The 11433-nt window shown below is 56.4% G+C and overlaps 3 protein-coding genes across 8 annotated transcripts in view; 1 reads left to right on the top strand and 2 right to left on the bottom strand.

Moving 5' to 3' along the window:
• NFKBID (NFKB inhibitor delta) overlaps nucleotides 1-4799 on the bottom strand; it is a 12417-nt gene extending 7618 nt beyond the window's left edge. The window contains exons 1-9 of one of the 2 annotated variants that reach the window (XM_032249524.1): nucleotides 4584-4799; nucleotides 2863-2966; nucleotides 2624-2684; nucleotides 1865-2082; nucleotides 1123-1313; nucleotides 937-1042; nucleotides 603-749; nucleotides 428-479; nucleotides 196-344 (exon numbers count right to left, since the gene is read on the bottom strand). In XM_032249524.1, coding sequence (XP_032105415.1) covers nucleotides 196-344; nucleotides 428-479; nucleotides 603-749; nucleotides 937-1042; nucleotides 1123-1313; nucleotides 1865-2017 — 798 coding nt within the window. In that variant the 5' untranslated portion in view covers nucleotides 2018-2082; nucleotides 2624-2684; nucleotides 2863-2966; nucleotides 4584-4799. Of the gene's footprint in view, nucleotides 1-195; nucleotides 345-427; nucleotides 480-602; nucleotides 750-936; nucleotides 1043-1122; nucleotides 1314-1864; nucleotides 2083-2623; nucleotides 2685-2862; nucleotides 3520-4583 lie in introns of those variants that run through there. The other variant, XM_032249523.1, reaches the window with a different exon arrangement.
• Nucleotides 4800-5967: 1168 nt separating this feature from the next.
• On the top strand, nucleotides 5968-8959 carry HCST (hematopoietic cell signal transducer). Of its 4 annotated transcripts, none has more exons than XM_032249553.1 (4): nucleotides 5968-6742; nucleotides 8046-8108; nucleotides 8457-8588; nucleotides 8808-8959. In XM_032249553.1, exons 1-4 carry the CDS (start codon nucleotides 6700-6702, stop codon nucleotides 8843-8845), a joined length of 276 nt encoding a protein of 91 aa, XP_032105444.1. In that variant the 5' UTR covers nucleotides 5968-6699; the 3' UTR covers nucleotides 8846-8959. The 4 variants fall into 4 exon arrangements, with proteins under 4 accessions (XP_032105444.1, XP_032105443.1, XP_032105446.1 ...); XM_032249552.1 differs by having other exon boundaries at nucleotides 6441-6742; nucleotides 8805-8959; XM_032249555.1 differs by having other exon boundaries at nucleotides 6548-6742; nucleotides 8046-8069.
• Nucleotides 8960-9065: 106 nt separating this feature from the next.
• The window catches only part of TYROBP (transmembrane immune signaling adaptor TYROBP), a 4452-nt gene continuing 2084 nt past the window's right edge, over nucleotides 9066-11433 (bottom strand). For both annotated transcript variants that reach the window (XM_032249547.1, XM_032249546.1), the window contains exon 5: nucleotides 9066-9302. In XM_032249547.1, coding sequence (XP_032105438.1) covers nucleotides 9237-9302 — 66 coding nt within the window. In that variant the 3' untranslated portion in view covers nucleotides 9066-9236. The remainder of the gene's footprint in view (nucleotides 9303-11433) is intronic.

Here is an 11433-nt window from a genome sequence, read left to right as displayed (position 1 = left end):
AAAAAAAAAAAAAAAAAAAAAAAAAAAAAAAAAAAAAACCCAATAAACAAAGAAAAAAAACCTCCTAAGGCACAGAGAAGTGAAGTAACTTGCCCAAGGAAGAGGCAAAGTCAGCATCCGTCTGGAGCTCCCAGACATCCAGGTGGCCCCCTCCCATACAATCTCCCAGGGACCGACCGCTCACTCCCAGCTCACCTGACTGGTGTGATTAGCACCCATTTGCAGCAACATGTGGACACAATTCAGCCTGTCTCGGGCCTGCATGCTCAGCACCCGGGGACAGAGGTCGGAAGGGCGCATGGCAACGTTAAGGGCCAGGATGGCCGTGTGGAGCGGGGTGAGGCCTGCAGAATGGAGAGAGTGAGGGACCTGCATCTGCTGCATCCACCCCGCCCAGCCACACCAGCCCTGTCCACACCCAACTTACCCTCAAAGTCTCTGGCTTCCAGGTCAACCTGGACCCCGGAGTTAAGCACAGCCTGGGAGGAAGAGAAGTTGGAGTGCTGGGTAAGGGTCTCCTTCGGACCCCTGGCTCTGGAAGCCAAAATCTGGGCAACCAGTCTACCCTCAGATGACCCCCTCCACCTGCCAGCTGGGCATACCAACAGAACTCCTGGTAGCCCATAGGTAGCAGCCAAGTGCAAGACTGAACGTCCCTGATGGTCGGTGGCGTTGGGCTCTGCTCCCAGGTTCAGCAGGTCTTCCACAATCAGGGGCTGGTTGGCAGCAGCTGCCACCAGGAGAGGGGTCTGCAGGTCACAGGAGAGGTCAGGCTGGGCCCCTGGTTCCCTCCCGTTGGAAAACCAGGCTCCCAGCCCCATCTCCCCTCAGACCCAGGAGCTCAGCCCCCATTCCTCTCTTCTCTGGGATCCAGGAGTCCAGGCCCCTGGCTCCCTCCTCCCCTGAACCCAGGATCATTCAGGCCTCAGGTCTCACCTTGCCTTTATGCTCACGAATGTCAAGACGTCGGTACACCTGGAGCACCTCAGCCGCAGCGTACGCCGCCCAGCGCAGCCCCCGAGCTGCCAACAGGTGCAGGAGCCTGAGGACAGGTGGGGGACAGTCATAAGAACAGCCCCCACCAAGCCAAGAGTCTGCAGACAAACCCGCCCCCATACTCACGTGTCCCCCTCCTCATCCTGGGCCAGCAGCTGCTGTGGCCCCAAAGCCAGCATGTGAGCCCGGGCCGCCTCCAGGGATGGTCCAGGGACCACAGCGGGGAACTGAGGGGGTCCTGAAGGGGGTGCAGAAACTCTCCAGGGCCCTGCCTGTGGCAGGGAAGATCCTGCATAGAGCCGGCTGTCCTGGGGGTCCTGAGGGGTACAGGTGGTGGGGAGAGCCCGTCAGCTGAGAACTCCCCCAACCCAATCCACCACACTGTCACATCTGCATGCAGAGCCCCTGGGTATCCCATCTGTGCCAAGTGACCTCGGACTTTTAGTCCTCAGTTTTGCCCACCTGGAAAAGGGGATTTTTTTTTTTTTCCAAGACAGAGGCTCACTCCGCCACCCAGGCTGGAGTACAGTGGTGTGATCTCAGCTCACTGCAACCTCTACCTCCCGAGTTCAAGCAATTCTCCTGCCTCAGCCTCCGGAGTAGCTGGGATTACAGGCGAGTGCCACCACACCCAGCTAATTTTTGTATTTTTAGTTTCACCATGTTGGCCAGGCTGGTCTCAAACTCCTGACCTCAAGTGACCCACTTGCCTCGGCCTCCCCAGGCGCTGGGATTATAGGCATGCGCCACCACGCCCGGCCTGGAACGGGCGACCGTAACCGAGCTCCGGACACCTCAGAATACTGCAGGAGCGCAACTGCGAATTTTTAGGGGCCCTTCAGCATCCTGTACCCACTCTGTATCTCACCTCCATGCCCTGGGGAAATGGGCACGGCGGCCCTGGGTCCGAGGGTGGGTAGAAGTCAGGAGGCAGGAAACTTTCGGCAGCAGGAGCAGGGCAAGAGTAGGGACTGTCTGCGTAGGCAGCATGCGTGTTGGGGTCCCAGTCTGGAAAGCCCATGGGGGGACCCAGGCTGCTAACTCCAGAACTCACAGTCTCCGGGTGTGCTGGGAAGGGAGGGTGGCCTGCGTGTAAGAGGAGGGGCAGGGGCAGGTCTGGTTACTAGAGTTGGGGACGTCACAGCCAGGTCTAGAGGGCCTGGTGTTTCCCAAGGTATTTCTGGGCCACCAAGAGCCCAGGACCTGGCCTGCTAGCACGCTCAAAAGGCTGGAGACTGGGCCCTGGGGTTCTGTAGGACCGACAGAACCTAGGAAATCAGACTGTTACGAGTTCCAGCAAGAATGAGGGCCTACCAGCCTGGGTGACATAGCCAGACCCTGTTTCTACAAAAATTTAAAAAATTAGCAGAGAAGGTGGCATCACCTGTGGTCCCAGCTACTTGGGAAGCTGAGGCGGGAGGATCACTCAAACCCAGGAGGTGGAGGCTACAGTGAGCCAGACAGCACCACCCAACTCCAGTGCCAGGGCAACAGGGTGAGATCCCGTCTCAAACAAAAGGGGAAGAATGAGGGCCTGACTCCTAGGTGTCCCAAAGTTCTGAGAGCTGGGATGTCTGAGTCCCTTAGAGAAGGCGGATGGGGAGGCCTAGGAGCTGAGGGAACTTACCAGTCACGGCCTCATTCACAGATGGGGTCAGGGGCTGCGCTGGGGGAGGGAGAAACTGTCCCTGTAGAGACAAAAGCAAAAAGGAACCCTGGTGACTTTATCTGGCAGGTTCCTCCAGGTCTGACCCGGACCTATAGGGCATTTAGGTCAGGGCCACCCCATCATCGGCAGGCAAGCCGCTGAGTCCCTGCGGAACGGCATGGGGGAACCTCCTGAGAGCAGTCGCTCCCTGGCCTCACCTGCACCCCGCCAGCGTCGGGCTGCTGCTGCTGGCGGCGCCTCTGCTCTTCCAGAAGCTTCTTCACAGTCTGCGTTGGACAATGGCTGCGCTCACCCCTACTCACTGTGCGAGAGAGGAGGAGCGGAAGTCATCAGGGTCCTTAAGTCAACTAAATGCGGCGGGTGTGGCGGGGAGGGGGGGAGTGGGTTTGGGCGCCCACCTCGCCCTCCCGCGCGGAAAAACTGGCAGTAGATGCCGCCTGACTCCTGCAAAGCCATTAGAAGATGGGGGTGGGGCGTCCGCCTCCGCCGTTTCCTTCCTTCTGCTTCGCACTTTCCCTCTGACCCAACTTTCCACCAGCGTCGCGGAAAGTGGGGAAAGGGGAGGAGGGAACCCCTCGGCAGCAGCCACCCGACTTCCGTAAAAAAATTCCACCCCCAGATATCCCAGTTTTGAAGCCAGCGGGTTGGTGGGGTGCGGGTGCCAGGCGTCACTACCTAGAGGCACATTCAGGTTCCCAACATTTTTCTGCCCTAGAATCTATACCTCTAGAAATCAGCAGTCCCCAGCACCCCTCTCCGAGGAATGTCGAGAAGACAAAGGCCCCACAAGGGTCCTGGCTCAGTGGCTCTTGCCTGTAATCCCAGCACTTTGGGAGGCCGAGGCGGACGCATCTCCTGAGATCAGGAGTTCGACACCAGCCTGGCCAACATGTTGAAATCCCGTCTCTACTAAAACTATAAAAATTAGCCAGGCGTGCTGGCGGGAGCTTGTAATCCCAGTTACTCAGGAGGCTGAGGCAGGAGAATCACTTGAATCCAGAAGGCGGAGGTTGAGGTTGCAGCGAGCAAGATCGCGCCACTGCACTCCAGCCGGGACGACTAGACTCTATTCAAAAAACAAAGTCCCACCCATACAGTCTCTTCTTCAGGCCCCAGGAGTCTGGACCCTCAGTCCCCTCCTCTCTAGGATTTGGGAGCCCTGGGTCCCAAACTGCTTCCTACGACCCAGAAAGGCAAAACCCTCAACCTTCCGCGCCCGGGTTCCGGCGGAGGAAGAGTTAAGCGGGGATTGCGGTGGGGCGGGAGGGGGCGGCTCGGAAACAGCCCGGACGCGGCGCGCTGACGCCAAGGCGCTCGCGCAAGGGAATCTTCCATTCTCCCCTTCCCCCCTCTTTCACCCCAGGTGTCCTGCTCCGAGGCGGGGCGCGCGGCCGAGCGTGGCGCTAGTGGAATCCCCGCGAAAGGGGAATTCCTGCTCAGCCCCGCACGAGTGGCGATCCGAAAATCCAAGGGCTGGGCAGAGGCAGGTTCGCCGTCAGCATAGACCCTACGGCCAGGCTCCGGACCCTTCCCCACAGAGACCCTCACCGATTTTAAGCAACGACGCCCCCCGGCACTCAGTCCGGGAGCCCTTCCTTCTAGGGTGATTCTCGGCTGCCAGCAACCCCCAGCACCTCCAAGGACCCAGGCAGGGGTCCAGCCTCCCAGCCCTTTCACCCTCGGGGACCCGCGATCCTGGATCCCCAGTCCCCTGCGCCCCCAGGACCCAGAAGTTCGGGATCGCAGCCGCCCCTCCGTCACAATCCAGGAGGCCGGGACCCCTCCTCCTCCAAACATCCCTCACTCTCGTGACCCAGGACTGACGCTCCAGCTCCGTCCCTCAGGAGCTCAGGAGTCTTTCGATCCTCAGCCCCTCACTTTCTTAGGAGGCCGAGCGCGCCTTACCCGCACCCATTACCTCGGGGATTCCGTGGCGTGGATTGCGGGCCCCCAGGGCCGCGGCCTCGGCGCTGCGCCAGCCTCGCTGTTTCCCCCGCGGAGCCGCCGCCGGGTCCCCGATCTTGGGTCAGCTACCCGCGAGTTTTTAAACTAGGGGTTCTGGCACCACCCAGTCCTGGGCAGGGCCCGCCCACAGACCTGGGAGTCCCCGAGTCGCGCTTGGGCAAACGCAGCCCTTGAGTGGGCGGGGCGGACTTGGGAGGCGGACTCCAGAGTCCGCGGAGAAGGAGGGAGCTGGGGTCCAGATCTTTGGTCTGAAGCAGCCAAGGGTACTGGGCTCCAAGAGGAGGGGGACGCTGGGGCGCAGGGGGGCGGGGACTGGAATTTCTTTTGTTTTGTTTTTGAGGAGTCTGTCGCCAGGCTGGAGCGCAATGGCGCTATCTGGGCTCATTGCAACCTCCGCCTCCTCGGTTCAAGCGATTCTCCTGCCTCACCCTCCCCAGTTACCTGGGCCCACCACCACGCCGGCTAATTTTTGTATTTTTATTAGAGATGGGGTTTCACCATGTTGGCCAGGCTGGTCTCCAACTCCTGAACTCAGGTGACCTGCCGGCCTTGGCCTCCCAAAATGCTGGAATTACAGGATTGAGGCATAGCACCTGGCTGGGGCCTGGATTCTGAGTCTCTGTCCAAGGGGTTGCTGAATGCTTTGTTTCCTGGGCCCTGCCCACGGAGGTAGAGGTAGGAGTGGGGATGGAGGTAGGGGTAGGAGTAGGGAGACTATTACTGAGTCCGGAGGGAGGGGGGTACTAGGAGTTAGACTCCCAGAGGGAGGGCCTGTGGGCAAGGGTAGAGGGTGTGGCTCAACTTCTCCCTCTCCCCTACATGAGCCTTTTCAGAGGTCTGGTTTCATTTACTCATCCATCATTTAAAATAATTGATTGCAGCAGAGGAGGCATTTGGCTGCGTGTTGGGAACTAAGCAGGCAGGAATTCCCAGCCCTGGAGCTGACATTCCAGTGGAAGCCACCCTCAGTTTCACTTGGTGACCTTTCACAGCGCTGACCACGTGGGCCCTATTCCTCCCCTGCTTGCCTTTCTTTCTTTCTGTCTCTCTCTCTCTCTCTCTCTCTTTCTCTTTCTTGACAAGGTCTCACTCTGTGGCCCAGGCTGGAGTGCAGTGGCGACATCTCAGGTCTTTTCAACCTCCACCTGCCTCAGTCCTGGGTAGCTGGGATTACAGGCGCCCGACACCACGCTGGGGTAACTTTTGTATTTTTGTACAGATGGGTTTTCACTACATCATGTTGGCTTGAACTCCTGACTTCAGGTGATCCTCCCGCCTTGGCCTCCCAAAGTGCTGGGATTACAGGCGTGAGCCACCTCGGCAGCCTCTCCCCTGCTTTCAAGATGCCATGTTCTCCGGGGTCTCCTCCCTTACTCCCTCCTCCTTCTCCATTTCCCTGGCAAGGTTCCTCCCCTTCCCCCATTCAGTGTGTGTTGGGATGGGGGCGGGATCCTGTCTGCACTCACTTCCTTGGTGATCTCACCCAGTCTTTCAGCTTTAAATACCATCCATAAGCCATCAACCCCCAAATTTACATTTCCAGACCAGCCTTATCCCTTGAACTACTAAATGCAGTGAGGTCATTCAGCATCTCCACAGGGAGATTATCAGGCATTTCCAACTCCCTGTGCCCAAACCTCGGCACTTTCCCCGCAAACCCACTTCCCCTCCTTTCCTCTCTGCCAATGGACGCTTCATCTTCTCAGCGTTTCGGGCCAGAAGGCTTGGCTGTCCTGGATCCCTCTCAAACACTCACATCCACTTCATCAGTAAACGTCGTTGGCCCTACCTTCAAAATATTTCGAGATCTCCCTAGCCAGCACACCCTGGGCCACCTGTCATTCCCACTTGGAGCAGCACAGCAGCCTCCCTGGTCTCTCTGACCCTCCCTCTGAGTTAGTTCACCAAAGGCAACAACAGAGACACCCCCTCAACACGCACAGGAAGTAGATGGTCTTGACACCAGCAGGGTGACATCCGCTATTGCTACTTCTCTGCTACCTAACGGTTCCTCGGGACTTCTCTGGACCACAGTCCTCTGCCAGACCCCTGCCAGACACCAGCCCATCATGGTCCTTCTGGGTCACATCCTCTTCCTGCTTTTGCTCCCAGGTAGAGCCAGTGGTTACAGGGGATAGTAGGCAGAGCATTTGTGAGAGGGGTGCTTGGGTGACGTCTACAGGGACGGGTGCTGAAAGTGGGGTTCTTCTCCCTGTGCCCCTTCCCTTCTGGGAGATCCATTTGGCTTCAGGGCCTAGGTCCTTGGGGGCGGGAGGAGGTGAGGCAGGGAGTTTTTTTGTTTGCTTGTTTTATTTATTTATTTATTTATTTTTATTGTTTTGGAGACAGAGTCTCACTGTGTCACCCAGGCTGGGGTGCAATGGCGTGATCTCAGCTCACTGCAACCTCCGCCTCCCAGGTTCAAGCTATTCTCCTGCCTCAGCCTCCTAGGTAGCTGAGATTATAGGTGTGTGCCACCACAACCAGCTAATTTTTGTATTTTTAGTAGAGCCGGGGTTTCACCTTGTTGGCCAGGCTGGTCTTGAACTCCTGACTTTGTGATCCACCTGCCTCAGCCTCCCAAAGTGTTGGGATTACAGGTGTGAGCCACAGCGCCCGGCCTGTTTTTGTTTTTTTGAGACGGAGTCTTGCTCTGTTGCCCAGATCATGCAGTGGCACGATCTCGGCTCACTGCAGCCTCTGCCACCCTGGTTCAAGCAATTCTCCTGCCTCAGCCTCCCAAGTAGCTGGACTACAGGCGTGCACCACCACACCCAGCTAATTTTTGTATTTTTAGTACAGATGGGGTTTCACCGTGTTGGCCAGGATGGTCTCAATCTCTTGACCTCATGATCTGCCCAGCTTGGCCTCCCAAAGTGCTGGGATTACGGGTGTGAGCCACCGTACCCGGCCAAGGCAGGGAGTTCTAGAGGAGCTGCCTGTGAGTGCCCCCTTCTCATGGGCGGGTCTCTGCTGCCACTTTCAATTTCTTGTCACTCTCTGTGTCTCTGGGAGTTCCCTGCCCATGTGACCCTGTTCCATCTCTCCAGCGTGGAGGTCACTTCTCAGGACAGTACCTTTCCTTTCCTACATCTTATTTTTTGGTTTGTTTTGAGATGGGGTCTCACTCTGCTGTCCAGGCTGGAATGCAGTGGCGCAATCACGGCTCAGGTGATCCTCCCACCTCAGCCTCCAGAGTAGCTGGGATTACAAGCGCAAACCACCACGTCCAGTTAATTTTTGTATTGCAGAGACAGGGTCTCACTATGTTGCCCAGGCTGGTCTCAAACTCCTGGGCTCAAGCGATCTTCCTGCCTCAGCCTCCCAAAGTGCTGGGATGACAAGTGTGAGCCACTGTGCCCAGCTGTTTCATGGACCTTCTCTCCACCCTCATCCCCCTTCTCTCTTTCCACAGTGGCTGCAGCTCAAACGACCCCAGGTGAGAGATCCCTCCCTGCCTTTTATCCCAGCACTTCAGGTATCTCCTCCATCCCAGAAACCAGAGGCTCTCAGAACACCCCAGTGGCTCTCAGGTCACTATCTCACCTCCTGTCCCCAAATCAGAGGATCTGTGTCCCTCTCCGAGTCCCAGAATCAGTGACCGCCAGCCTCTTTTTAGGAGTACCCCATGTGCCCACTGCACAGCTCCAAGGGTCCTGGGGCACCCCAGGCTCTCTGCATCTGTCTCCCCTTTCATTCCCCAATCGCAACCCCAGAGAACGTGGGACCCGCCCCTCAGGGGGACTTCCTCTCCTCCCTGTGGCCAAAACACAGCCCCAGAACGCAGAACCTGAGCTGTCTCCCTGTCCCGGCCCCCACTCTCCAGGCTCCTGTTCCGGATGTGGGCCCCTCTCTCTGCCGCTCCTGGCAGGGCTCGTGGCGGCTGACGCGGTGGTATCACTGCTCATCGTTGGGGCGGTGTTCCTGTGCGCCCGCCCACGCCGCAGCCCCGCCCAAGGTGAGGGCAGGAGTGGGAGGGGCCTGGAGGGTGCGTGGTGTCCCTAGGGAGGGGGTCCCAGGGAGGGGACCCTTGGGGAAGCCCTGGAGGAGGTGCTGGGGAAACCCTGGGGGAGGTGCCTGGGGGAACCCCTGAGGAAACCCCTGAAGCAGGGGGTCCCTAAGGAAGTGAATATGTGGGTGGTCAGGCTTCATGCTTTCTCTCCCCTATCCCCAGAAGATGGCAAAGTCTACATCAACATGCCGGGCAGGGGCTGACCCTCCTGCAACTCAGACCTCTGCCTTCTGACCCTCTCATCCTGGATGGTGTGTGGTGGCGCAGGAACCTCCCGCCCCAACTTTTGGGTTAAAATAAAGCAATTGAAATACCTGCCGTTGTATTCTTCCTCAAAGAAGCCTCCTCCCATGAACTGTTTCTGGATCCAAGACCCCCTCAGGATCCCACATGTCCCCATCCCATCAGCCCTGGGATCTGGCATCATGTTTTTGCACTTCATGTTTATTTGGGGGCAGCACTGGGGAGAGGTCTGGTCTCCTGGGGACAGCACCCTGTGGGTCTTTATGGCGGTAGGAGTTGGAATGAGTTGCTGGGTAGGCTTCAGGAATGGCTGGATCCAGATATCAGGTTGCTGACTGTCATGATTCGGGCTCATTTGTAATACGGCCTCTGTGTGTTGAGGTCGCTGTAGACATCCGATCTCTGACCCTGGAGCTCCTAAAGGGATGGGGGCCATCAGTGGAAAGGATCCACCAAATAAAATCCAGCCTTCTGCCAGTGCCCTACAAGGCCCCCGGCAGCTTCTTCAGCATTAGAGCCATGGAAGAGATCTGGATTTTATTCAAGTGCATTCAACGGCCCCCCTTCTCCTCTGGCTCACCACTGCGCCCCAACCTCAGGGCCAGTGGATGTGCTGATCCCTCTGCCTGAAACTCTGTTCCCCTAGATCTCCTCTGCCTTCAAGTCTCAGCTCACGTCACCGCCTCAGGGAGGCATTTCTCAATTTCCCCTCTGTAGTTTCTTCCCCCCATACTCCAGCCAGTGACAAAACCCTGTTTATTTCCTTTACCCTGCTTCCCCAAATTATTGTGGTTGTTCATTTGCTTCAAGTTTGTCTTAACTAGGATAGAAACTCTGTCACTGGGTCCCAGCATCTAGCACTTACAGGTGCTGGACGTAGCCACAGAAAGAATGAATACATTCAGGTAACACTCTGTCCTAAAATTTCAGTTACTGCCACCAGTGACCGGAAAGGCCCCTCAGTCTTCTGGATATCACAGAGCCAACCCTGAGATTCTTAGACTTCACAAAGAAACTTTATCCACAAGTGAGACAAATGGGCAAAGTTGGTTGCAGACAATACGTTGGACTTCACACAGCAGGGTTCACACTTGGGGTGTGGGGAGGATCTATGCGGCCCCCAGGGGCAGGCCTCTGACAGAAACCCTAAAATCATATATAATGACTAGTCTGGGCGTGCATTTTTCAGGGGAGGGGTCTTGGAGGATCTCATGACCCCCCAAAGGGCTAAGAAGAAACACTGACAGGGAGGGGGACAGATGGGTAGATTCTCTTGTCTATACCATAATTTTTAAAAAGAGCTTCCGCCAGGCGCGGTGGCTCAAGCCTGTAATCCCAGCACTTTGGGAGCCCGAGGCGGGTGGATCACAAGGTCAAGAGATCGAGACCATCCTGGTCAACATGGTGAAACCCCGTCTCTACTAAAAATACAAAAAATTAGCTGGGCATGGTGGCGCGTGCCTGTAATCCCAGCTACTCAGGAGGCTGGGGCAGGAGAATTGCCTGAACCCAGGAGGCAGAGGTTGCGGTGAGCCGAGATCGCGCCATTGCACTCCAGCCTGGGTAACAAGAGCGAAACTCCGTCTCAAAAAAAAAAAAAAAAAAAAAAAAAAAAAGAGCTTCAGCCAGGCACGGTGGCTCATGCCTGTAATCCCAGCACTTTGGAAGACCGAGGCAATGTATCTCTTGAGCCCAGGAGTTCAGGATGAACCTGGGCAACATAGCAAGAACCTAGCTCTACTTTATTTTTTTTTTTTTTTTGAGTTGGAGTCTGGCTCTGTCACCAGGCTGGAATGCAAAGGCATGATCTTGGCTCACTGCAACCTCCACTTCCCGGGTTCAAACGATTCTCCTACCTCAGCCTCCCGAGTAGCTGGGATTACAGGCTCACACCACCAGGCTCAGCTAATTTTTGTATTTTTAGTAGAGACAAGGTTTCACCATGTTGGCCAGGATGGTCTCGATCTCCTGACCTCACAATCTGCCCACCTTGGCCTCCCAAAGTGCTGGGACTACAGGCCTGAGACACCACACCTGGCATCTACTTTAAAAAAGAAAAAATTAGGCCCCATGTGGTGGCTCACGCCTGTAATCCCAGCACTTTGGGAGGACAAGGCAGGCGGATCATGAGGTCAGGAATTTGAGACCAGCCTGGCCAACATAGTGAAACCCTGTCTCTACTAAAAATACACAAATTAGCCAGGTGTGGCGGCATGTGCCTGTAATCCCAGCTACTCGGGAGGCTGCGGCCAGAGAGGCTGAGACTGAGGCTTGAGCCGGGGAGGCAGAGGTTGCAGTGAGTAGAGAACATGCTATTGCACTCCAACCTGGGTGACAGAGTGAGACTTCATCTCAGAAAAAAAAAAAAAAATTAAAAGAAAAGAAAGAAGAGCTTCAAGAATACTCAACCAGCCTGGCTGCTTCTGCCTGTAATCCCAGGATTTTTGGAGGCTGAGGCAGGAGGATCACTTGAGACCAGGAGTTGGAGACCAGCCTGGGTAACATAGTGAGACCCCTGTCTTATTTCTTCAAATAAAAAATTTTTTTG

This window comes from Sapajus apella, unplaced genomic scaffold, assembly GCF_009761245.1.
Source record: "Sapajus apella isolate SASKATOON/1434 unplaced genomic scaffold, GSC_monkey_1.0 scaffold68, whole genome shotgun sequence".
NCBI classification, from domain to species: Eukaryota; Metazoa; Chordata; class Mammalia; order Primates; family Cebidae; genus Sapajus; species Sapajus apella.
Note: the sequence above shows the minus strand (reverse complement) of the source record. Positions and strands in the feature narration are given on the sequence as shown.

Excerpts from the sequence above, each read along its gene's own strand:
- HCST (XM_032249552.1), top strand. The coding sequence starts at position 6,700 with ATGGTCCTTCTGGGTCACATCCTCTTCCTGCTTTTGCTCCCAG. Across the intron at positions 6,743-8,045 it reads CTTCCTGCTTTTGCTCCCAG|TGGCTGCAGCTCAAACGACC; the intron begins GTAGAGCCAGTG and ends CTCTTTCCACAG. Across the intron at positions 8,589-8,804 it reads ACGCCGCAGCCCCGCCCAAG|AAGATGGCAAAGTCTACATC; the intron begins GTGAGGGCAGGA and ends CCCTATCCCCAG.